This window comes from Penicillium brevicompactum, assembly GCF_028827555.1.
Source record: "Penicillium brevicompactum strain IBT 35665 chromosome Unknown utg000006l_segment0_segment0, whole genome shotgun sequence".
Taxonomy (NCBI): Eukaryota; Fungi; Ascomycota; class Eurotiomycetes; order Eurotiales; family Aspergillaceae; genus Penicillium; species Penicillium brevicompactum.
In genome coordinates this window covers 3,408,774-3,433,395 of record NW_026623209.1, presented here as the reverse complement: position 1 = coordinate 3,433,395, position 24,622 = coordinate 3,408,774, and the positions used below count along the sequence as shown (strand labels likewise).

The window sequence follows — 24,622 nt, the reverse complement described above, 5'->3', positions numbered from 1 at the left end:
ACGCCGTTGTGGGCTTGCGTTGACAAAGATCGCAAAGGATCGAATCTAATGCTGTCAGTGCTCTGAGTATATTGAAAAGGTGAATATCTTGGCTCACCTTTGTCAGTGTATGAGCCACGTCTCCATAATTGATCGAATCCTTCAACCCGTGCGCTTGGGTGTCGGACCAAAAGGCTCTGACTTCTTTATTCTTAGGTGCTGCCCTGATATGTCCCAGTAGCTGTTTCAGGCAAAGCTGGATCACATGAGCCATGCAGGGAACCCGGACTATTGATTCCCTGGAGCTAATAGCTCCAATAGAGAGCAGTCTCTCTTGCAAGGCGCGTATCATGGTGTCGTTGTTGGTAGCGTTATCTGTAGTAACGCTAAAAATACGATCGAGAAGTTTTCGTTCCTCCAGTAACCGGTGCAAAACATCACTAAGGTTGTTTCCTGTATGAGGACCGTGCAACGGCTCAAAGCCGAGGAGCATTTCCCTATAGTTCCAATCTTTGTCGATGAAATAAACCGTGATTGCCATGAATGCCTGCTGAAATGGACTGGTCCAACAATCTAAAGCGAGGGAAACCTTGGCATCTTCAGGCAGATCTTGTAACTGTAACTCTTGCTGGCAATTGACTGCATCCCGGAGCCGTCTTCGCAGGGTCTTCGCTGACGGGAGTTCCAATTCTTTGGGACCAGAATATAAAAGGCTGAGTAGCCTCTGAAACACCGGGTTCTCCACCGTCTGGAAAGGCAAACGAAGACACGTAATTGTCTTCAATATCTGCTCCTCGATTTGAAATGTTGTCACTCTGTGGACACTGGGTGAGTCTCTCATGGAATGGTTCTGCAAAGAATCCGAAATCAATGACTGATTAAATCCCTTTTTCTTCCCTTTACGACAAGTGTTAGACTTTTTGTGTCTACTCATGGCGCTTGTCCCATTCCCTTTATACTGTGGATGATCAAGCACAGTGAGACAAGCCTGGCAGATGACTCGAGGACGCCCAGAATCAATATCAGCAACCTGGTCAAAGTGTTTCCACACATCAGCGTGACGCGATCCGGTGGACCATTTGATCTGGGATTGGCCTTCTCCATTCAGCTTTTGGCCGTACTCTGTTTCCTTCCACCATTCAAGAAACTCTGTCTCTAGATGCGACTCGTACGCAATCCATTTCTTTCTGTGCTGAGGTCCCACACGTCGGAGTGTCGCTGGAGGTCTTCGAGTAGTTATGTCGTAGGTTTTGCGGGGTCCTGTCAAAGGCTGCGGTCCATCTTAGTATACATGTAGATAACGCCGCAACACTCAGAGGCTAGTGGAAGGGACCATTTTCTTACGGAGGATTGAATTTCAGAATCCAAGAAGCCGTCAGATGACGGCTCAATAGAGAGCAGTGGACTGAAAGGCCGATGTATTGATCGCGATGATGAGGAAGAAGACGCCATACTGAAGTAAAAGGCCACTGATATTGGAAGAAGGGGAGATTTTTTTCATCTTGAGTACTTGATTGTGGATTTTGTTTCAGTCGCGTCGTGCGTTTGGATCTATCTATTCCTGAGTTGCGTAAAAGCCGCGGGTACCCAAAACCCAACCCAACCCAACCCAACCCGCCCGGAGATGAATACGACTTTGGGAGGACACTGAGAAGGTCCAAATCACTGATTTTAAATGATCGAACTAAAGATGATATTTTTGAGCTCACTCGAAAGATTCTCAATTGATAAATTTACATAAAATCATCAATGTGGCCTGTAATCCCTTCAGTTGTGTAAAGCAGGGCGATGGGAGCAGTGTTCTACATGTAGAGAATATATATTTCCAGGTCGATGGCGTTCATTGTTTCAATGTAATATCCACTCAAAAGCGTGACAGAAATAAATGACCAAAATTACACTAGATGACTAATCAGGGTTATCCACGATTTATGCATGTTTTTGGGTATTTTGGGCAACCCGCGGGTACCCGCCAAGAACCCATGGGCGGGTTCATCAAGGCCAAAACCCGCGGTGGGTTGCCCATGGGCGGGTAAGGAAATTGAAAACCCAACCCAAACCCGCGTTTGGCGAGGTCTACACCTTACTTACCCTCCAACATATCACTCTTCCAGTCACTTGGCTACACACCTCTCAACCTCTCATCAAGATGACATCCCGAAAGCGCGCGTCAGAATCAGACACAGGGCCCGAAGGCAAGAAGGCCAAAGTCACTGCTAGCCAAACCGACTCCAATGGAGATCGCTATTGGGAAATCTCCAAGATGCGCCGCGTGACGATTTCCTCCTTCCGTGGTAAAACCCAGGTGAATGTTCGAGAATACTACGAAAAGGACGGACAACAACTACCTGGCAAAAAGGTGAGGATCCAGGCCTCGTGGATGGCACCAACCTAGACTCACATCACATAGGGGATCTCCATGCCAATGGATCAATTCTCTGCCTTGGTCTCCCTGCTGCCCGAAATTGAAGATGCACTGAAGCAGAATGGAGAGACTCTGCCACGACCTATCTATTCGGGAGAGACCCAGTCTGGCCAAGGCGAACAGGAAATGGGAGACCAGAGCCCGTCGAAGCAAAACATCGATGCAACAAGTGACGAGGACGAGGACGAGAAGTAGGGGCATTCAGTATTGCTAACTCACTGTTATCACTTTCATTGACGATCAACCTGGTGGGTGATTGAGAGTGACAGGAGTCATGATTTGCCATGACCTTGATTAGCTAGTCCTCCGCCTTACCGGCTTTATTATGGATATCGAACATTTCATGAGATGACAACAGCTTTCAATATTCTATTGCTCTACCAGCCCTGGAATCCAGTGTGGGAAAAGCTCAAATCATCATCTGATGTCCCCTTTATGATTGAGTTCTTGATCTTGCTGGCTGTTCGTTGATGTTTGTAGCAACTTGCGCTTTTCAACGTTGTAGTAAAAGCCCAAGGGTATGAATTGAACCCATGTACTCCGTATATATGGAGTATATCAGTTGAATGTCTTTACAGGGAGGAGGTTGTAGTTGACAAGTCCCAAAATAGCATGAAGCGCGCATGTGCGTCAGCGGGCGCTTGGGCCATCCAAACGCGGAGAGGACAGACAAGCTCCGGTCAACTTCACAACTTGCCTCAAGTCAATTGAGTGATGCCAATTGCACAATGCGTCACCTAAAACCTTCAATTCTATTGACCTCGATTCTATCGGCAACGGGAATTGTCGCCAGCGAAGATCCCAACGATGTCTCCATCTTGATCAGAGAGGCCGGACGCGCCAACAACGATTCGTTGCTGTGGGGGCCCTACAAGTCAAACCTCTACTTTGGCGTGCGCCCTCGCATTCCTAAAAGTCTGGCTGCAGGATTGATTTGGGGGAAGGTCGACGATTACGCCGGTGCCCAACAAAGTATATCTCCCGCCCGAACACTGGCATAGTGTTCAACGCTAACACACCCAAGACTTTAGACACACCTGCGAACAAAATGAAGGAATGACTGGATATGGTTGGGATGAGTACGATATTAGGAAGGGTGGTCGGGAGACGATTCACGACGCCGGAAACAATCTGGACTTGACCATCGATTTCATCAAGGTTCCAGGTGGTCAGCATGGAGGTAGTTGGGGTTTCAGAGTCAAGGGAACACCCAGTGATGGGGACGCCCAACAGCCAACTTCGATGATTTTCTACTCCACTCTCGAGGGATTCGGTCAGTTGGGCGTTGAGACAGAATCCTCTGAAAATGGGATTGAGGGCGATGTGAAGCTCGAAGGTTCCTCCTTGGAACTTGGCGATTTTACCATTGATGTCACTAATGGGCCAAACACTAACACACACCCTCGATTTGATCACCAGAGCTCCAAGGACAAGCCTTTGGACCGCAGCATTGTGGCCAGTGTGGCCTTCCCAGAGGAACAGCTGTGGCAAGCAAAGGGTATCTTCTTTACCCAGATGAAGACTCAGGTTGACGAGGCCCTCGAGGAGTATGGAAAGGAGAATATCCCACCTCCGGCTCAGCTGTTTACCGTCCCACACAAGCCCGGCCACGGAAACGCCCATTTCGTCCAGAAGGTCTTTTCTGGAGAGTTCCAGTTTGATGTCTTGTTCTCCTCGGGCTCTGCACCCGAGCCGCTGACCTCCGAAGTTCTTACCAAGGAGATCAAGGCTGCATCTGAGTCTTTCTCGGAAACTTTCGATCAACTTCTGCCGCCCCAGCCACCGTTTGATAAGCCAAAGTACTCCAAGTTCTCTAAAGCAATGCTGTCCAACCTTGTTGGTGGAATTGGCTTTTTCCACGGTGATGACATCGTGGATCGCTCGGCCAATCCTGCTTATGAGGAGGAGAATGAGGGATTCTGGGAAGAGACCGCCCAGGCTAGAGCTGCTGTTCAACCTGTACTCGAAGGCCCTAAGGATCTGTTCACCTGTGTTCCTTCCCGGCCATTCTTCCCCAGAGGTTTCCTATGGGACGAAGGATTCCATTTGATGCCTGTTATCGAATATGACACCGATCTTGCGTGAGTTCGTTTGATACGCAGAGTCTGGAGCCCGACTAACAAACATTCACAGGCTTGAGATCATCAAGAGTTGGTTCCATTTGATGGATGAGGATGGATGGATCGCCCGTGAACAAATCCTCGGCCAAGAAGCGCGAAGCAAGGTCCCCCCGGAGTTCACCATTCAATACCCTCATTACGCCAACCCACCCACCCTGTTCATGGCTCTCGAGACATTTATGGACAAGGTAATCAACAACGTGAATAAAAGTACAGAGTCTGAGACACTGGACAACCAAGATGCAACCGCAAGCTTGCGTTCTGCTACCGTCCGACACCCGGAGTTGTCCCAAGCATACCTGCGTTCTTTCTACCCGCTTCTGAAGAAACATTACAACTGGTACAGAAACACCCAACGTGGTGAGATCTCTTCGTATGACCGTGAAGCCTTCTCCACAAAGGAGGGATACCGCTGGCGCGGACGCTCCGTGCAGCACATCCTGACTTCCGGTATCGATGACTACCCTCGAGCTCAGCCACCTCACCCCGGTGAGCTGCATGTTGATCTTATCAGTTGGATGGGAATGATGACACGTACCATGCGTCGGATCGCGCAGAACCTGGGCGAGGAGGATGATGTTGAGGAGTTCGCGTACTACGAGACCGCAATTACTCGCAACATCGACGATCTGCACTGGGATGAGAAGGAGCAGACGTTCTGTGATGCGACTATCGATGAGTACGAGGAGAGCGTGCATGTGTGCCACAAGGGCTATATTTCCATCTTCCCCTTCCTCACTGGGATGTTGGGCCCTGACAGCCCGCGTCTCAAACCCGTGTTGGACTTAATCGGCGACCCCGATGAACTGTGGAGTGACTACGGAATCCGCAGTCTGAGCAAGAAGGACAAGTTCTACGATACCGATGAGAACTACTGGAGAAGCCCTGTCTGGATTAACATCAACTACTTGGTGTTGAAGAACCTACATGTAAGTTTTGCAACCTCGCTCACCTTTTTCTTCTTTGGTTTCTGATAAGATGGTCACAGGACACCGCGACTGCTTCCGGTCCCCACCGGGAACGGGCACGCGAGCTGTACAACACTCTGCGCAAGAACTTGGTCGAGAACATCTTCCGGGAGTGGCAGAAGACTGGATTCGCCTGGGAGCAGTACAACCCCGACACTGGTAACGGCCAGCGCACTCAACACTTCACCGGCTGGACCAGTATGGTGGTTAACATGATGTCGATGTCCGAGTTGGCCGCACCGGCAACCACTCATGATGAGTTGTAGATCATCTGGCTTCGTGAAAATAGACAACCTAGATAAAATCGTGTCATTGTGATAGTTGTATGGAATTCAAATGTCAAGTTACATTCAACACCTACAACGCCCAGCTAAAAATATGCAATTGGTATCCGACTGACTTAATGCCGACGATCACGATCGTCACGATCCCTCCTACGTTCAGGATGCCGCCGACTAAGCGCTGGCGAGTAACTCCGCTCGATACGTCGACGTCTCTGGTGATCTTCGTCCTTGCGGCTGGGGCGACTTGGGGAGCGTGAGTCCGAGCGACGTCTGCGGTGGTCTCGGCCGCGGGATCGAGAGCGGGATCTGTGACGATGGCGGCGTTCTCGATCATCGTGGTGTCTGCGGTGTCTGCGATCTTTGTCATGACGATCTCCACTGCGATCGCGTCGGTGTTCTCGCCGAGGGCTTCGACTGCGGTGGCGGTGTCTGCGACTCGAACGATGCTCTTTCTCTTTCCCAGCATCGAGCATTTCTTCTTCTTTGGGTGCCTGATTGATACCTCCGTCGCCGAGGGGAACCATGTTGGCATTTTCGGCCATTTTGGAGGGTACTGGAAGACCGAGAGCGACGGCCATGGCTTCTTCCTCGGCATCCTTGACGCGCTGTAATTCCTCTCGCTCTTGACGCAGCCGTTCTTCTTCATCTCCATCCCCCTTCGCATACCACCCGAGATCTCGATTCTGCTGCCATCGGCCGACCGGGGCCATCACAGAGTGACCCAGGTAGTTCTCCCTGTGAACCGAGTCCTTGACATCGGACCATTTGAACTCACCGCGGCCGCCGCTGAAAGAGAGTTAGTCAAGGTTCGACAATCAATCAGAGCGAATTTTACCGGCTGCCTTCTTTGCGCACGCTCGAAACCAAATCCATGAGTGCCTTTGTGGACAGAGAGAGAGAGAGAGAGGGAGGAGGTTACTTGGGGAGTTTAGCCTATTTGCATTGTAGGGCGGTGAGCCGCATTCATTTCATCATATGTCGCTGGCCGCCCACCTGCCCCCACTGCTGAATATAGCTTGATAATGTCTTGTTTACAAAAGTTTTCCTGGTCTTTCTTTCAACCTTGCACTTGCTCCTCAGAAATGACAGCTTCACACCCTCCATTGACTATCCACGACTCCGACTGCTCAGACCCAAGGAAGAGTTCTGCAATTCGGCACTCGTAGCCTTCCATGGCTTCTTCCATCGAGACTGGTCCTTCGGACTCTCCTGCAGACTTTGAAGACAGGCTGCGGCAGTACAGACCTCATATACAGGTCACCAATATTGAAACACCGCAGCAGCGAGTATGTATTTCCCCCACCTCACGTGAGGGGTTTCCACTAACTGATACTAGTTTCCTCGGTGAGTTATTGTACACACGTGGCACAGATATGCCTTGACTGACTGTCTTGAAGCCATGGAGATCATGCAAACCCACAGACAGCCACCTGGAGAAGTAACTTGGTAGGTGACTCGGCGTGAAAAAGTCCGCGAACGCGTAGATATCATGTAGACCGTTGTGAGACTCTCGATCCTAACATCTACGCAATATAGGCGGCACTCTCGCAGCGACGAAACTTGCTTTTCACTGCTCAGGGAGCAGATATCTATGTCTGGATACCAAAGGGGTCCAGTCAATTGCTTGGCTCTCAACCTGAGATGATTGTTCACCCAGTGATGAACCAACCCCATGCATCTGGCTACATTGATCTCTCTAGACCTCATACTATCAACAACCTCATTGTGGATGATCTGGGGGTGGATGAAGTACTATTACTGGTGACTGACTCCGGTAATGTGACCGGTTACAACGTGGAGGCGATTTTCTCAGCGATGGGCCGATGCGCAAAACTTCAACACCGGCGGCCTTTTGATGGCGCTGAGGTAAAGCCATTCTTTGCCGAGAACGTTGGGCAAAGTGCATGGGGCTTGGCAGCCCACAAATTCGCTCGTCTGATCGCCGTGAGTGCGAACACAGGCGATATCACAGTGTTCGCATTTGCAATGGTGGAGGATGCACCTGGCACGGACAATCTCTCTACTGCCTCTGAAATTTCTGGACTTGATCCCGGATGGGGTCAATCGGGACAACCCTGGGTGTTGATCGAAGACGACGAACAAATGATGGAGCTGAAAAAGAAAATGCCTGATCACCGGACACAAAACCTACGACTCACCTATGCTGGTCATTTTGAGAACATCCCGTGTGTGTCATTTGCTAACTTTGATTTGGACCCCAATGGGACGTGGATGGTGAGTACCGACATTTTCAACAGAGTGTTGGTTTGGAAAATCTGGGAAGCCATGGGACCCATCAGGTCGTCTAGTTATGGTATTCAAGCCCATGATCAACCCGAAAGAGGCTGGTCCGTTTTGCCCATAGACCCACGCAGAGTCCACCAACATCGCTTGAAGGTCGACGCCTGTGGGTGTCGGCCCCAGGAACGGAATGACGACAATCGACTCACTTTCGACATCACGGGCATGGTTGACCATCTGACAGATTGGACCCCAATGGTCGCTCCATCATGCCGCGAACCTCTACCAACCCACCACATCTTGCCTAACGATATCTTTTCGCCTGAATGTATCATTGATACAAATCCTAAAAGGAGAGCTTCTAGCTCCGGAGCCGAGGTGTCATCTACGGAAGCATCACCCGATAAATCCGCCAATGTCAGTGCTCGTGTGAACCTGGACCGAAAGAGCACTCGCGAGACTGAGGCCTCTGACGGGAGCGAGAAGTCTCAACCTCCCTCTCTTCGGGTGAAACGAGGCATTCCGGATCTTGTTGAGGAGGCGAATGAACACCTCAAGTCATACCCAGGCCTCGAAGGAGAATCTCATGACGTCGAGGCTCTCTTGAATCTGCAACAGCGTTTTCCATTCCACCGTAAGCAAGATGTGAGGCCACGCTGTTCGTTCCAAATACTGACTCATGCCACAGCACACAACCCTCAATTCTTCCCCATTGTTCACTTCTCCGAGCACGATATCAGTCTAGTTCCGTACCCGTGCGACTCAGCCGTCCAAATAGTCGCCGAGGCCCCTCTTAGTCAGTCGTGGCCAGGCAGATCGCAATATGGTCCCATACACGAGGCCTGCGATCGTATGAACATGATCAAATATGTCCCCGAGCTGGGAATTATCATTGCCGCCTCTCAGAAGGGCCGGGTTGCTATAATAACGCTCACCTGGCAAGCTGAAATCGGCCACTCTTTCCGTGTTGACTGGATTCTGCCATTCAACTCGCAAAACACGGATCTCGATGCCCCGAAGGTGCCTCTGATGGGCATGGCTGTGAGCCCCATGCCTGGATTTGAGCAACCACTAGATGTTCCATCCATTCCCCGAAGATTCGAGCCAAAGGAATGGTTAAAGTTCGACCACCGTCTACTCAACCCCGAGAAAGACGATGATCCCTCCGTCCCCTTATCTGATAGCCGCTCTCCTCACAATTTCAACCTGGCCAAAGACAACCCTGGCTCACACTCTGCTGGTCAGAATGACTCAGACCCTGACGCGCCACCTTCTCGATCAAATCCCCTCAACCCGAATACGGACGAGGCCGATGAAGACAACGATCCTTTCCTGACATTGCCTGAGCTTCATGCCCTTGCTTCTGATATCTACCAACCCCACGAGGAGTGGCACGGCTGGCACCCATCTCGACACTACCGACTGCTTCTACTGTTCTGCGACGGGTTGATCATGAGCTACGAATTCTGGCACACCTGGAAGAATTAATATGGGCTGTAGTAGAGCTCAGGTTGTGCCATTGGATGCACATAGTACCTTCCACTTCGACAGACCTGCCATGATAGGCACACTTTGTAGATAATACATGTTTGATTGAGCGCTGAAGACCAATGTCCAAGAACTGTGATCTAGATCCATGGACAGAATCTATAGGATGTTTATGTAATCACCAGTTTCTCAGGCTCCAAGGCTCCAAGATGACTTCACCGGGGAATTGCGCACTTCCACGTTATGCACTTCCCTTAGTAATCTCCCCCATACATCCATACTTGGTAAAGCCCCCCGGCAACCCGTGGACTCTCTGGAACCACGCTGTGACCCACCAGAGCACTCTCTAAAGCATGCGCCGTTATCCCCCTGACTGCCCTCCTTTGAAAGTGAGATGGTTCTATGCCGTGGACTCACCCAAGAGGAAACCTTCCCCACTGGAGCAGAAAAAGGCAGACCAAAAACCTTTACCACCACCCAAGAAGTTTATTCCTTTTCCAGGGAAAGATTCACAGTCCATTGAAGGCACGTTTCAAAAGCTGTCAGGCGTTGAAGAGGCTCGCCAGGGAAATGAACCCGGGCCTGAGGAACCGGTCCTTTCCAAAGTTCCTGTAAACGAGGACTTCTTGTTCAACGTCGATGTAGAACAACGAGAATTGAGTCCTACCTATTGGATCGCCCCTGTTTATGAAGTCCGTCGAGGAACCTGGTTTTTCCAGGAAGGATCCAACCTCAAGCCATGCGAAGAAAACCTGGCCACCCAGCTTGAAGAAGGTTTTATCAAAAACTGCCCATGGAGGAATGACTCGTCCAAGTCTGGGTCAACAGACCAAGCCTCTAAACCAAGCGAAGACAAATCTGGCCTGGTAAAGTCCGCACCAGGGGACTCCAGAGCCTCAGTCTCCGCCTCCTCAACTGCCAATCAACCCCCCTCCTCCCGCGGTACAGGGAGTGAACCTCGGCAGCATCGTCTATTCGGTGCCTACATGAACAGAATTGTTGCCTATCAAGATGCCACAACTGCTTGGCTCATGAATGACGATTTCATGTCCCGATTTAGCACTTCTGTCTATCAAAAATTAGGAGGCGATCCAGGAACAAAATTGATTCGTGGGTATGAGCCCAAAAAGCCCAAGGAGACCCCCGAAGGAAAAGGCGGCAAGCAAAGGCAACGGGATAATGCTACACCTGCGGCTGGTATAAAAGATACTCTGAAAGAAGAGCTGAAACCCTCCCCCCAACCCCCCACCAGCTCAACACAGCCGGATATGCTCGAAAGCCTAGAAAGACCAAGGTCTACAATAGAACGACAGATGTCGTCACTTGCAGGCGAGCTGCAGAATCCAGCTGAACTTGAAGAGCAGGCTCGCAAACAGGAGGAGCAAGAGATGGAGGAGTCGAGGGAGATTGAAGGCGAGGACAGGGAACGTGAGGTGGATCATTTGATCCTTGTCACCCATGGAATTGGCCAGCGGCTCGGACTGCGACTCGAAAGCATCAACTTCATACATGATGTCAATGTGTTGCGGAAAACATTGAAAACCGTCTATAAAGGCTCCCCTGACCTTCAAGCATTGAACTCGGCATTTCCGGACAGCGATAAAAACTGTCGTGTTCAAGTGTTACCTGTGTAGGATCCGTTCCTCTGGACTAACCATTGCGCTTTTTGCTAACTGAACCAGGTGTTGGAGACATCTTCTTGACTTTCCTTACCGGGGAGTTCGGCAGAACAGGAAAGAGCTAGATATTACCGAAGCGGACTCTCTCGAGGATCAGGCGTACCCAAGCCTGGCTGATATCACGCTAGAAAGTGTCCCCGCCGTGCGAAACCTCATCTCAGACTTGGCCATGGATGTGCTTCTTTACCAGAGCGGGTATTGCGAGCACATCTCCAACATTGTCACCCAAGAAAGCAATAGGATTCTCGACTTATATCGAAAACAAAACCCTTCGTTCAAAGGCTCAGTCAGTCTCATCGGTCATTCCTTGGGGAGTGCAATCTTGTTTGACATATTGTGTCACCAACATGGAAGCACGAAGCATAGCAACTCTCACGGAAAGTCCCAAGAAAGTGATGACTCGACAACCAAACATGCAAAGACAAATGCATTCCAGTTTGAATGCGAAGAGTTCTTTTGCCTCGGATCTCCCATTGCGCTGTTCCAAATGCTCAAAGGAAAGACCATTGGCGCACACTCCGCTCTCGATCCTCGAAACCACAGAAACACTTTGAAAGGTGAAATTGACCTGGACACGCTTGGGCCCGGGCCCGGACTGGACGACAAGCCTGCTATCATTTCGACCCCCAAGTGTCGGGACCTCTACAACATCTTTCATCCATCTGACCCTGTGAGCTATCGGGTTGAGCCTCTGATATCCCCAGCGATGGCCAGCTTGAAACCTCAGCCTCTGCCCTCGGTGAAGAAAAGCCTCTGGACGACTTCGGGGCAAAGTCTGTCGATTCTTGGCAGTCGTATGGGCCAAAGCGTGGGATCCATGTGGACAAACTTTACCACCGGTGTGGCAAGCAGTTTGTTGAATCGCAGTCTAGGGTTGACTAACGACGAGACTTTGGCCTCTCATGCGACAGGCAAAGGGGACGATTCAACCCATAAAAGGACACAGTCCGGATCGACCCAGAATGGATCAGAAACCGATGATCATCATCAGACTCTGATTGAATCTGATCTAGAAACCCTCTATGATGGCTTTCAAAAAAGTCGGAGTAATAATCATGGCGAAAGTCCCGACCCCGAAGCCGACACTGACCAGGATCGGAAATTGAAATTCGAAGATGCCAAAGTCCGTGCCATGAATGCGAATGGGCGAGTGGACTATAGCATACAAGAGTAAGTCACCACACTGTGCTGCGAAAGAATCCAACTAATCTGAATATAGGGGAGCATTCGATATCTCGCTCATTGCCAGCATTGCTAGTCATCTGACCTACTGGGGTGATGAGGATGTCAATCACTTCATGTTATCTCAAGTTCTGTCTCGGAGACATCGGCATAGAATCAAAAAATAGATATAGAATCAGGGAGAAAGGCTACAATATGATATCATACGAGTACACTGTTTTGATAGAGACGGCAGTACTTCGAGTGAATTTAGAAGACCCAAATGGGACTAGCGTATGTCGGCTAAAATATTAGGTAACCTTCCGTTACAAAAAAAACTCCATGGGAGGATTCTCCTTTCCTTCCGCTCTTATTCCACTTTCAACACAAGTCCGAAGGATTGAAATGTTTTCGACCCTGTCTTTCATGGTCTCTCCTTGATGCAGAAGAGACTGTGAGGCCAAAGTTTGCATGTCACAACCCCTGTCTTCGAAACGGGTTTACACCATGATCCCGAAGATCCGATGCTGTGTACTCTTCCAGGCTTGGTGACTGACTGGGTCTGTTCATTCTTTCTTCGACTTGCCGTTCGCTGGTAGTATCAATACCGTGGATAGCCTCGATCTGGCAACCAATTTGATCCTGAGATCGGAGACATTGTGAAAGGAACCGGTTCTTGTGAACTGTGGAGCTTCACCTGTTTCTCACGTAGAATTTGGCTTGGTACTCTGTTTACCCACCCGCAATCTCTTTACATCTGGCATGAAGCGCATGCACTTTGAATGCTCAGATTCACTCGGATAGCGGAGATTAATTCCTCTCTGTTTGCTTTAGATTCCTCGCTGTATAGCTCAAGCTTGCGAGGAAATTATGATTGGATACATTTCATAGGACTCAATTTGAACCATTCGAACAACTCTGTGAATTCTGCAAGTAAATCCTGAATTGGCCATATACAATGAAGCAGATGCACTTGAACTATCGAGTCGATCAGCACGCACGGGGCAGAATGCCAAGCATCCTATCCCCTTATCGTCTCTATCTTCGCGGGCTACGATCCACGACTCCTTGGTAATCTCACAATGGGTCGAAGCGACCCCGTTGCTCCAAATGATGGCGATCCTCACTCTACCGTCCCTAAAGAGTTCGTCGATTACACTCTGAACTTTCTGGCCACCTCCAACAACGAAACTCTCCTTGGCGTGTTCGCGCTTCTCATCCTTGTCACCTACATCATCCTTGGAAGAATCGGCCTACTTCTGATCGGCGTAGCCGTGGGTGTCGTGCTACATGCGTCATGGGAAGGGCCTAGTCAACACACGGGTGAAACGTCACACGCGAACAAGGTCACCCGACGGAAAGAACTAGCACTGGAAGTCTCCAGCAGGCTTCTAGACTGGCCCAAGCGGGTGACACCATCCGATACCCAGACCGAGAATGGGGGGCTTATCAATGCGCCTCAAGAGATGACCCCGGCAGACCTTGAGTATTCCACTTTCCAACCCGCCACTGCCAATGCGCTGAAGACGCTCACCGACGCTGTCATCAAGGACTATATCGGGTAAGCGTGAACTTGTCTACCTCCTTCCCCGCGTCCTGGAAACGGGCTGCTGACTCTGAAGGTAGATACTGGTACGAGCCACTCTTACCATCCGAATCGACCTTCCCTGGCTCCTGTCGTCGGATATTGACCCAATTCATCACGTCTGTCTCATGGCACCTATCGCGGAAACGAACCGAGGACACTTTCCTACAATTTCTCACCAACTCCTCCTCTATCGTGATTGTCTTCTTCAACGAGCTTGCAGCTGCATTTGCCGCTGGGAGCTCCCCTCCTACCGAGGCCCAAAAGACCGTGGAACAATATCTGGAACAATTCCCAGATAGCAGTCTGGCAAATGTTCTGTCTGATACGCAACAAAAGAAGAAGCTCAGCATGATTGCGGAGGACATATTGTCCAGCTACCTCGATGCAAAGGCGTACAACTGTCAGGCCGTCAGGGACTTCCTCCGCGAAATCTTTTCGGGGGTAATTCTAGGCTCCGTTATCACAAGTCTAGCCCGTCCTGAATTCATCAACACCTGGATCATTTATCTCCTTGAGGATGGCGAGTCAGAAATTATGCACGCCATTGATGCAGGCGTTGAAGGCGCAAGGAACCAGGGTGTGAGTGGGCCTAAGGCTCCAGAGGAGCCCGTCGCCGACACCGTAGATGCTGTCGATCCCCCGAATAGGCAATCTATGCAGGCTGCGAGAGAATCGGAAGAGGCCGCGATCTTGGAGGTCAAACGCCTGAGTGCCATGATTGCTTCCCAACCCGCCCCAGGCTCGGAATCAGACTTGCTGCCCCAAAACGAAGAAACCGACACAATCTCTAGTTCGCACGCCGATGTAGCTTCAAAGGCGGCTCATGATGGTGCACACAGCCACGACCACAATCAAGGGTCTAATAGACGGTCACTTGACAGACCAAAGCGCTCCAGCGAAGCTGTGCCTCCGGTGGTCCTTCACGGGGCCCAGGTTCTGGTAGATGACGATGGATCAAGAAACGAAAAAGGACCAATCAAGTCACGACCAACGTGGGATTATCTTTTGCAGGTCGAGCCAGCATCGACACGGTCGACTGGGTGGATGGTTTTCCGCAAATATTCGGACTTTCAATCGCTTCACGAGATGCTGGAGACTGTTTCTCGATTGAACCTCATTCAAAGCTTCTCAGAAAGCCACCCCACATTGCCACCTTGGAAGAACAAGACAAGGCAAACTCTGGCGCGAGATCTGGAGCATTATCTACAGGATGCCATGAAGCACGAATCTCTGGCGGACAATGACCGAATGCGTCGGTTCCTAGAAAAAGATGCCGGCTCTTCTGAAGCAGCTGGTCCCACTAAGCCAGCGTTCTCCTTCCCTAGTCAGTCTGCATTTGAAAACATGGGCAAGGGGGTGTTGGGTGCGTTAACTAATGCGCCGAAGGGAGTGGCGGGGGGTGGAAAAGCTGTCTTCGAGGGAATGAGCGGAGTTTTTGGAGGCGCAGCTACCAACAAGAAGGCTGCTGTCACGACTTATCAGAGTGATTCCAAGGCTGGTGGATCCAACCGTACCAGCCTGTCTCTGACGCGGCCAAGCCTGGATAATCATGCCGGTGGAAGTAACGAAGCTGGCGACTTTGCGCCACTTTCTGACAGTTCTTCAAACCATCGAAGGAGCGAGACCTCGGAGTCACCTTCGCTTGACAGTCCCCAGGGATCTGGTGGAGTCGAGCAAAACGCACGGGCAACAGTGTCCTCGCTTCCCAAATCTTCACTCGACTCAGGCGCCGATGCAGTAGAACTCTTGACGGAGACAACCGATCATTTCCCCACACACCATCGGTCAGAGACTTTGCAAAGTGTCGACCAACCCCGCAAGAAAAACAGCCCTATCACAGCCGATGAAACGCAAATCGCGGTAGAGCTGATCTTTGCCGTGATCAACGAATTGTACACTTTGTCGTCTGCATGGAACATTCGGCGAACTCTGTTGAACGCCGCCAAATCATACATTCTGCGCCCTGGAAGTCCAACATTGGAAACGATTCGCACTCTGTTACAAGATTCCATGATTGAAAGTCATACCTCGGACGATGCCCTTGGGGGTTATATTGCCAAGCTTCGAGAGAATGCGCTTCCCACGGAGGACGAACTTAAAGCTTGGCCACCTCCGCCCAGTGAGGAGGAAAAGCTTCGTATACGAGAAACCGCTCGCAATCTTTTTGTGCAGCGTGGAATCCCCCAGGCTCTGACGAGTGTGATGGGAGCAGCTGCTAGCCGGGAAGCGCTGGAGAAGATCTTCGACAGTCTTCAGGTGGAAACTGTTGCCCGAGGATTTGTCTTTTCGGTCTTGCTACAAGGACTCAGGGTACTGACCCTATGATATGCAATAGATTATTCAATGAACAATATGTATCTGTACCTACCTGTTTTCCGGTGATCGGGATGAAATGAAATACGCACTAATAATTCTTCTCCATTGATGTTGATACAATACATGTAGTTCCTAAAATATGTTGTCATGAAGTATACTGTTTGAGTTATTTCACATGTAGTCACGGGGGTCCAATGAGCCAATTTTTGCACTCTTCGCACCCCCTCGAAGATGAACTCACTCATGAGCTTGCCTGTACCGGGGGCATTCTGAATACCCCAGCAAGTATGGCCAGCCGCAAGGTAGAGTCCATCCACACCAGTCAAACCAACAAGCGGGCCACCACCCGAATCGCAATTGGGAAGATAGCAGGCCTGGCGGGCGCGGATTTCACCGTCGCGCAGCTCATCAGAGATACTTCCAACTTGTTCAATGATCTCCTGGCAGCGCTCCTGGTCGACCTCGACATCTGCAGATGTTTTTGGTAGTGGCACTTCCCTGTCTCCATCTCCACATGCATAGACGGTTGCATCTGGACGGGCATAGATTTCTGGTGCTGCCACGGTGGGCCGTGATTTCTTCTCTGGATTGAAGTTGGCTGGAATCTCAATGTTTGTGAACAAGCAGTATGCGCTGACAGGCTGCTTGGGCTGGATGACAACACTATGAGCCCGCATGGCTGAGATTGGCACCTCCGGCAGAATTGTCTTGGTCCATGGACCGGCGGCAACAAGCACATCGGTGGTTGCGATGGTTTGAACTTCACCTGATGTCTTGTCGGTATATGTCACAGACTCCACCGAGTTCTCGGTGCGTGCAATATCTGTGACTTGACCAAAGATGATGTTTGCACCCTTCTCCTGTGCAAGCTTTGCAATGGACGTCGTGAATTGATACGGATGCACTTGCGCGGTTTCACCGGGACCGCTCATGCTCTCGTACGCCCGCAGAAGTTCGGGCTCAATCCAATCCAAGTCTTGTGGAGTTTTGGTTGACTTCAATTTTGAAATAGCGGCCGCGCTGCGCTTTTGGAGGGATTCCGACTTTCCACCCTCGGCTTTCCCTGCGCTCTTCTCGGTGAGGGCTCGGCCTCTGACGACTAATTGGCCACAGTTCACTTCCCTGTAGCCCCATCGGTTGACTCCATCGTGCTCCTTCGCAAGTTCTGCATGGAGCTTGTAGCTGAGACCGACAATGTTGCTCGGGTAAGCCCACTTCGCGAGCATACCCCCCCGCCTTGCCTGATGCCCCGCCAGCGATCTCGGACGCTTCAATGAGGGTGATTTTATGACGGGCAGGGTCATATGAGGGGTGTCTGGTAAGATAGTATGCAGAGCAGCATCCAATGATACCACCACCTATCGACAATCTGGTCAACGTCTATATACAAGCGGGGTACTCTCATCGTGAACGGCCTTTTCCTTACCAACAATCACGATCTCACGACGATCAAACGGTGCCGACATCTTGAGATTCGGTCTGATCTTGGGTACTAGGGAACGTACAGATGCCACTTTGCGGGGGTGTGAGAAGGGGAAAGAATGGAGACGGCAAGTAAGTTTTATATACAGGACTACGTCACTGGGGCTGTTCCCATTAATAACCAAGTCCACAAGTCATGACCGGTTTTCTGCAGTTTGAACCAAGAAAATGATTATATGCAAGTGTTTGGATCTCTAGAATTTGGAAAAATGGGATTTAGAGTCATTTCCATGAGGGCTATGTGCCTCAATACAACATTAAATGGGAAGTAAAAACAAGCCGATATAACCATGCTCCGCAAATGCAACTGTTGTAAGCAGTTTGGAAATAGAAATGTGCAGTATTTTTGGAATACAGGGGAAAGACGTGAGCTTTCCGTAACTGAGGAGCGAGAGCCCACAAGATCATCGCGAGGGACTGAGAGGCCTGTTGAATCCACCCTGGCGGTTCATGTACTGTCGGTACTCAATCTTCTTCTCCTTGCGCACACCGTAGATGTCGTTCCCGGGAATTTTGGTGTTCTTGGTGGTTCGGAATCGGGTGAAGCCCATCGCCTTGCGCATTTGTGCCTCCATCTCATCCTCGTCTGCGTTGGAGTCATAGTCCAAATCCATCTCGTCTTCATAGTGATCCGCAGATTGCGCACCATTGGTCTTCCGCGCATCTTCCCGCGACCGAGGATCTCTGCGATCACCCTTGGGACCCCGCGGGGGTGATCGAGCCCGCATACCGTTGCGACCCGGGGATCGCGATCGTGATCGGTCGCGGAACTTAACGCTTTTCGGTGCCGGTGCTAGAAGACAGTTAGCAGAATTTCAAAACCCACATCGCAATCAAAGTTTTATCTCACCACGTCGTTCATAATTGCGTTCCCGGCTGATGCTTCTCTTCCGGTCCCTATCCCCGTCTCGTCGGTCGCGGCGATCTCGAGACCAGCTCCGTTCTCGCCTTCTGTCATTACGTTCTCGTGAGCGTGAGCGATGCCGGTTATCACGTCGGTCATCTCGCGGGGCGGGTGAGCGCCTGCGGTCTCGGTCTGACTCTTGGTCTGAGGCACGGGGTCGGGTCTCGGTTGCATCCCATGCAGCTGCGCTGTCCCCTCGGCGGGCACGCTTTGCATTAGGCTCCGCCATCGTAGAAGAGCCGCGGGTCTGGTCTGGGCGTTGCCCCGTAAGGCGTGGTCGGCGTCTTCAAAGTCTGAAGGTGTGATTCCTCGGGTATTGAAGAATCTAAGCGAAGCTGTTTGAGTGGCGGAGGAATTGAGGATTTGAAAAGGATTTGGTAAAAGGGTATCAAGTTGTCGCAACGTTGAGTTGGTCCTGATTCTCTCGGGCCCAGAGAGAAGTTTATTTCGGGTGCGGATAAAGACCATTTGCGCAGTTTGCATGTCAGGCAAAATCAGCCGTTCTCTTCGCCGTCAAAGTTAGATCCAAGATATTTGTTTAATGATGTTTTCGGGCTGCTCATTTCTCCTAAGCCGTGGAAACACTTTCTAATGGTCTGAGGTACTGAAACATACATTGAGCTGTTACCCAGAGGTCCTGATAGCCCTGCATTGTGTTGGAAATCAAGAGAATACAGCCAGTGGTGAGCAGCCAACACCGAAATACTATCACTGCAACTTTGTATAATCCACAGGCTTGTGATCGGCAAGATGAAATGGGGAATCACCTGGGCACTTGCTTCTCTACAAGAAAAATGTGCAGCATACGTGTAGAGCTTCGGAATAATCATTTATATACATGCCTCAGTAAGACTTAGCCTGGGTCCCGGTGTGGATAATCTAATTTCAAGAAGCCAGAGAGGGTGAAATATATAAGACAGTGACCTTACTGGTAGCTCTTTGAACCCTGCCCGAGGTCTACATCATATATGTACCCCACTGTGCTTATCGTGACCTCTCTTTCCAAACACAAGCTAGCTAACTATGCTCCTGTTTCCTTATCATCATCTTGGGTGGCCTGACTTTACTCTGTTTACACAACGCTATTTGTCTCTTAACTTTATTTCTTCAGGGTCCATGGTGCCCCTAATATCACATCTATTGCGATTCCGAGGGAAATACTATGGGGGTTTTAGAACTTTGAGGTGCTATTCCACTAATCTGCACAACCCATTGATTGAAGTAATTTGTGATTACCTTTTTGAAACCCTTGAAACCAAGCAGGTCTCAGCGTCATGGTTGGGTTTCCAAGGCTTATCATTGAACCATTGAGAGCAGGGGACAGCACCCATGGAGATTCGACCATACCTTGGCCAATCATACGATCTGGCTCCACTCCAGAGCCAAGTAGAGGTGTTATAGCACAATCCAGGATAGCTCTAACATGCCGACCGATGTCCAATGTCTCCCAGCTGGGAAATTGAGAATCAAAATGAAATGCAGCGGGCCGACCCGTGGAGCCTCAACTTTAAATGCCACCGCAAAAAATTTGCAGCAACCCCACTTCATGTGCGTCCGTCACTTTTGCCCCTCTCATCAGATAGTGATTGAGTCTAGCGCACCCCGTGTATGAAAAATGGCCCCTGTCAATCTCTCGCACCGACGCACGCATAATCTGCTGTTGATCTCAAAGCTTTTGAGCCTTCGAGACACTGCATCGCCCCTCACACTTGTCTTGGACTCGCTGGAGCAACCAGCCACCCCACTCCTCAAAGAATACATAAGACGTGCAAAGGTTGGTTTGCCCGAGGACCGTGAATTGCCAAAAGCAGTTGGTTTGTTGGAAAAAAAGAAATAAGGCTGACCCGCTCAATAGCTGTCCAAAGTCCATGTCACACTCATTGCCTTTGAAACCATCAAACAACCAGAGGGCGTCGACGCATTTGTGACAACACGTCGCAAGAGCCTCACAGAAATTGCAAAGGAAGTTAGCGCAGTCTACCAGCCTGTCGCATCCTCAAACCCCTCGCGCAGTAAGCCCGTTCACTGAACCCCGCTTGACGACGGATACTTACCAGCTCGACAGGGCGCTTGATCCTCATCGACTCCATTAATCCTCTACTCAATGCTAAGAGAATAGAGCCGGGCTTCCACTTGCCCTCTTTTCTAAGCTCATTTCTTGCTCCCACATCGCCATTGGCGAAAGTTGAAACCTCACTCGTGGTGACATATCATCAAGATGTCCCCGAGCCTCCTCAGCAAAGCCCCTATGCTTCGTCTCCTCTTTCAGTTTTAACATACCTTGCAACAAGTATCATAAAATTGCACTCTTTCTCGCATATCCTTGCACAAAAGGCTGCCCGGGACCGCAGTCTAGCCCCGCCTGTTTTCGGACTGGAAGAGGAGCAAGAGGGTGTGCTGCTTGGCCGGTTGGATAAATTGACCGGCACTGGCGCAGCCGAGGGGATTGTCATTGAGTTGGAACACCGGCGCAAGAGTGGTCGTGGCGTGCTGGAATGGTACCTTCTCCCACCTGCTTCGCGTTACTCGCCACAGCACCTGAAGGAGGTTGTGACCCTTCTCGATGACAACATCCTGTACAATCCTCCGATGGAGCGAGACCCAGACGCCGAGAACGAAGAGCCGACTTCAACGTTCGAACTTGGCCTGACCGACAAACAAAGGCGCGACAGGGAGGGTGTTGTGTTGCCGTACTTTGATGCGCAGAATGGAAATGGGCCTGGCGAGGGCGGTCGAATCCTTTACGATATGGGTGAAGAGGACGATTTCGACGAAGAAGAGGATGAGATATAGACAATACATCACACAGCACAGGCGGTTTACTGAGATCATTGCGTTCTAGATTCGGAAGATTGTATCCTGCAATCGCCGAGAGGTATTAACTATGCATACATTCATACAAGGGCCAAAGGTGTGGCCGGATCGCAAGAAATCAAAGGAATCGCCAGAATAAGAATATGAAGATGATCAGCCCGATACCAGCAAAAGGTCCGTACTGCAACAGCGGTTAGTAACTCTGATCCAGAGAGATAGGCCTTCACTCACCTGCTTCAGCAAGAGCTCCCAATTGATGCGCACTGCCGCCTTTCGGTATTTCTTGCTGTCCTCGCGCAGTCGCCCAGACAGTTCGCCCATGCGCTCCAAGCTATCACCACGATACAACAGATCCTCAATATTCTTGGTCATAACTTTGGTAACATCACGTAGCTCGTCATTCAGCTTGTCAAGATTTTGTGATGCCCGGCTATCTTGGTACAGCTTCTTTGTACGCTGAATAAAGGTATCAAATTCAACAAAAGCGTATGGTCGAAGGGTGGGCGAGAGGTATTGTGAGGGTTGGTAGGTAGTTGTGAATTCAGAGGCCAGATCAGCGAGATAGGTGAAGGCAAGCTTGCGGGGATAAGACTTGTCGGCAATGCACAGGAAGCAAATGTCATCCTGAATCAGATAGCTATTCAAAAGGTGAGTCTTTGTCGCCATCAATAGCAGATGCGTCGGGCCTACTGTAGATTGTATTGACCAGACTCAATGCTGGCTTGTGGCGCAGAGTTGCGATTCAGTCTTCGGAAGATCATCTTAGCCTGGCCTTTGATCTCGGCAAGTTCTGATTCAGCCTGTGAGAGAAATGTCAGCTTTGCGACCTCCCTCCTGTCTTATCTTCTTACCTGCTCGTCATCGACCGATGCAGCAAGCATAAGCCCTGTTTCACCTCCACGTCAGCACTCAGTCGATACCGCTTACATCAAAGGTCTCTTACCATCAAGCCTTGCAATTTGTGTTGACCTGACCATTTTTGACAACTAGTTGCGAAGCACAGCGGTTCCACGTTTGTTTTGACCGGAGACTTGGCCAGAATGGCACCCAAGAGGGAGAAGGCGGCAACCAATGGCAGTACTCTGCGGTAAGTCTGACCTCCGCATTTGCTATCTTTCGCTCGCAATTGACCATGTCCTAGTCCTTCTGCTGCCCGTACTACAAATGTAGGAAAGCAGGCGGGCTTGGCTATGTCGACTCCCACCTCTGAACCGAGCTCGCGAGCAAAAACCCCAAGGAAACCTGGTACCTCCGCCAAAAGAAAATGGAGCGAAGAGCAGCTACTCACAAGCGACAAGTCCGCTCTTATTCACATGGACTTGGTGGTATGTTTACTATGTTGTATACTGGGATTTGAAGCTAACTATCGACATGCAATAGAAACTGCTGTCACACCCAAAAGCTTGGGATTGCCTTGAAGAGAGCGAGAAGCGCGAGATCCTCGGTTTATTACCCCCCGATGTTCACCCTGAGGCGCAGGACATCCCGGAAGACCTCAACGCCAAGCTTCCCCCAATTCCTGATAGCTTCATCCGCTACTCAACCAACTGGCGCGACGGCTTGCGAGAATTTCAGCTGGATCTCGAAAACGGCCGATATGACCCAGAATGGTTAAGACAAGCCCAAGATGCCAGGCAACGTCGTACGGCGGGCGAGTTTGACGACTTCAAAGAGCGCGAATACGAGGCGTTCTGGGGTCAAAAGCAGAAAGTCGTCTGGAACGCGCCTGCTGGAGAAAGCGCGCGAGTGAAGCTGGGAACGTTGGTCACGCAAGGCGTTGTCCAGTCGGGTGACGTTTGGAGATTCCACTATGTGTTCGGAAAAGGCGCAGACAGGATTGTGGTTGAAAAGGAAGCCAGGGTATGTGCTGCGCTGTCAACATTGCATTGATGCTCAAGTGCACCTCACTTACTGCCAAATTTAGGTCGATGCGATAAACGGAGCAAAGCTAACCTTCGTTGTTCCACCCGGTGACCGAGTTCTCCTCCGCAGTAAATTTGACCAGGAACGGAACTCAAGCACGCCCAAGAAGGAGGAAGGCCAAGAATTCGATCTTCCAGCTGATTCGGTCCCAGCCTTGAACCAGAATGCGACGCTTGATGAACACACAACGTCACAGAAACCTCCTTCATCCCCAAACGACGGAAAGGAGCACGTCGATAGTATAACAGAGGCTCATCCAGTGCTCGCAGCCCCTACTCACGAGCGGAACCTGGAGGAAGAGCCAGACTTCAGTGTTGTCATTGTCAGCCCAGCGAAAGCTCGAAATGCGAAACGTACAACTCCTCTCCCCGAACCGCAGCCTCCAACCAAGCGAAAGAGAGGACGACCACGCAAAGGTGCACCAGATTCCAATCCTGAGCCTGAGCCTGGGGTCCCTGAGGAACCGGAGACACCCATAAAGGATCAGCCCGAACTAGCGCCCCCTATTACTGCACTCTCTATTTTGGCCGAAGAAATCAAGAAGAATAACCAAGCCATTGATTGCTCCTATCAACCGGAATTTGCCGATTTAGATACGTTGTCGCCACTGTCCTCTCCCCTCTCTTCACCACCCGCCTCTCAGGAAACTGTGGATGAACATGCTATCGCCCCTGTCGATGATGGAACGGTGAAAATCCCGACAGACAAGACGGAACCCTCAGTCATTGAGGGTACATTCATGGAACCAACCACGAGCGATAACATAGAGATGTCTCCAGAAAAAGTCATCGAAGCTGATAATGCTCTATATCATGACACCACCACGGTTTCTATCATCAAAACCGAGCAAGTTGCATCAACCACACCTGGAGCCCCAGAATCAAAAACGAACGAAACTCCACCTTCATCTCAAGTTACCACCGATTTCGTAACCAACGATATGGGCGAGCTAATTGTACCCAACATTACCACACCAAGTTCCCTCGTCTTGGCGATCCTGCAGATCGATGGGCGCAAGCCGGGTGGTCGTACAGGAAACGCATGGAAAGAATTACGGTGCTATCGCGACAACCAGGACATGGGTAGCCTCTTCGACGTTCGCGAGGCTTGGTTTATGCAGCATGGAAAACATTGAATTGCATCAGACTTGCGCCGGTTCATCATATGCGGCAATTTCCCATAGGCAACGGGATCACAATAAGCATGTGCCTAATAGCTTACCCAGTGATGCATACGTTTCGCTAACAGTA

The 24,622-nt window shown here is 50.5% G+C and overlaps 11 protein-coding genes across 11 annotated transcripts; 7 read left to right on the top strand and 4 right to left on the bottom strand.

The window, feature by feature from the left end:
- Positions 1-2,128: 2,128 nt before the first annotated feature.
- On the top strand, positions 2,129-2,599 carry N7506_009515 (transcriptional coactivator p15/PC4 family protein; the record flags this gene model as incomplete). Its single annotated transcript, XM_056958808.1, has 2 exons — positions 2,129-2,338; positions 2,390-2,599. The coding sequence occupies 2 exons, from the start codon at positions 2,129-2,131 to the stop codon at positions 2,597-2,599; spliced, it is 420 nt and encodes a 139-aa protein (XP_056808198.1).
- Positions 2,600-3,132: 533 nt separating this feature from the next.
- cwh41 (mannosyl-oligosaccharide glucosidase) lies at positions 3,133-5,758 on the top strand (the record flags this gene model as incomplete). The annotated part of the gene is made up of 4 exons (XM_056958807.1): positions 3,133-3,376; positions 3,429-4,485; positions 4,538-5,453; positions 5,513-5,758. 4 exons carry the CDS (start codon positions 3,133-3,135, stop codon positions 5,756-5,758), a joined length of 2,463 nt encoding a protein of 820 aa, XP_056808197.1.
- Positions 5,759-5,849: 91 nt separating this feature from the next.
- N7506_009513 (MMtag domain-containing protein) lies at positions 5,850-6,649 on the bottom strand (the record flags this gene model as incomplete). Its single annotated transcript, XM_056958806.1, has 3 exons — positions 5,850-6,205; positions 6,279-6,562; positions 6,612-6,649. The coding sequence occupies 3 exons, from the start codon at positions 6,647-6,649 to the stop codon at positions 5,850-5,852; spliced, it is 678 nt and encodes a 225-aa protein (XP_056808196.1).
- A 299-nt stretch (positions 6,650-6,948) lies between these two features.
- N7506_009512 (uncharacterized protein) lies at positions 6,949-9,505 on the top strand (the record flags this gene model as incomplete). The annotated part of the gene is made up of 5 exons (XM_056958805.1): positions 6,949-7,062; positions 7,113-7,120; positions 7,174-7,222; positions 7,313-8,651; positions 8,706-9,505. The coding sequence occupies 5 exons, from the start codon at positions 6,949-6,951 to the stop codon at positions 9,503-9,505; spliced, it is 2,310 nt and encodes a 769-aa protein (XP_056808195.1).
- A 353-nt stretch (positions 9,506-9,858) lies between these two features.
- On the top strand, positions 9,859-12,533 carry N7506_009511 (DDHD family phospholipase; the record flags this gene model as incomplete). The annotated part of the gene is made up of 3 exons (XM_056958804.1): positions 9,859-11,135; positions 11,188-12,354; positions 12,404-12,533. The coding sequence occupies 3 exons, from the start codon at positions 9,859-9,861 to the stop codon at positions 12,531-12,533; spliced, it is 2,574 nt and encodes an 857-aa protein (XP_056808194.1).
- An 894-nt stretch (positions 12,534-13,427) lies between these two features.
- Positions 13,428-16,258, top strand: N7506_009510 (uncharacterized protein; the record flags this gene model as incomplete). The annotated part of the gene is made up of 2 exons (XM_056958803.1): positions 13,428-13,906; positions 13,972-16,258. The coding sequence occupies 2 exons, from the start codon at positions 13,428-13,430 to the stop codon at positions 16,256-16,258; spliced, it is 2,766 nt and encodes a 921-aa protein (XP_056808193.1).
- A 79-nt stretch (positions 16,259-16,337) lies between these two features.
- On the bottom strand, positions 16,338-17,715 carry N7506_009509 (NAD(P)/FAD-dependent oxidoreductase; the record flags this gene model as incomplete). Its single annotated transcript, XM_056958802.1, has 3 exons — positions 16,338-16,381; positions 16,491-17,564; positions 17,676-17,715. 3 exons carry the CDS (start codon positions 17,713-17,715, stop codon positions 16,338-16,340), a joined length of 1,158 nt encoding a protein of 385 aa, XP_056808192.1.
- Positions 17,716-18,135: 420 nt separating this feature from the next.
- N7506_009508 (SNUT3/LISCH7 family protein) lies at positions 18,136-18,864 on the bottom strand (the record flags this gene model as incomplete). The annotated part of the gene is made up of 2 exons (XM_056958801.1): positions 18,136-18,524; positions 18,582-18,864. 2 exons carry the CDS (start codon positions 18,862-18,864, stop codon positions 18,136-18,138), a joined length of 672 nt encoding a protein of 223 aa, XP_056808191.1.
- A 1,386-nt stretch (positions 18,865-20,250) lies between these two features.
- Positions 20,251-21,428, top strand: N7506_009507 (Elongator subunit IKI1; the record flags this gene model as incomplete). The annotated part of the gene is made up of 3 exons (XM_056958800.1): positions 20,251-20,409; positions 20,491-20,647; positions 20,701-21,428. The coding sequence occupies 3 exons, from the start codon at positions 20,251-20,253 to the stop codon at positions 21,426-21,428; spliced, it is 1,044 nt and encodes a 347-aa protein (XP_056808190.1).
- A 139-nt stretch (positions 21,429-21,567) lies between these two features.
- Positions 21,568-22,426, bottom strand: N7506_009506 (SNAP receptor SEC22; the record flags this gene model as incomplete). The annotated part of the gene is made up of 5 exons (XM_056958799.1): positions 21,568-21,630; positions 21,681-22,086; positions 22,140-22,249; positions 22,301-22,335; positions 22,393-22,426. The coding sequence occupies 5 exons, from the start codon at positions 22,424-22,426 to the stop codon at positions 21,568-21,570; spliced, it is 648 nt and encodes a 215-aa protein (XP_056808189.1).
- Positions 22,427-22,489: 63 nt separating this feature from the next.
- Positions 22,490-24,507, top strand: N7506_009505 (uncharacterized protein; the record flags this gene model as incomplete). Its single annotated transcript, XM_056958798.1, has 4 exons — positions 22,490-22,536; positions 22,591-22,774; positions 22,830-23,309; positions 23,374-24,507. 4 exons carry the CDS (start codon positions 22,490-22,492, stop codon positions 24,505-24,507), a joined length of 1,845 nt encoding a protein of 614 aa, XP_056808188.1.
- Between the last annotated feature and the right edge of the window lie 115 nt (positions 24,508-24,622).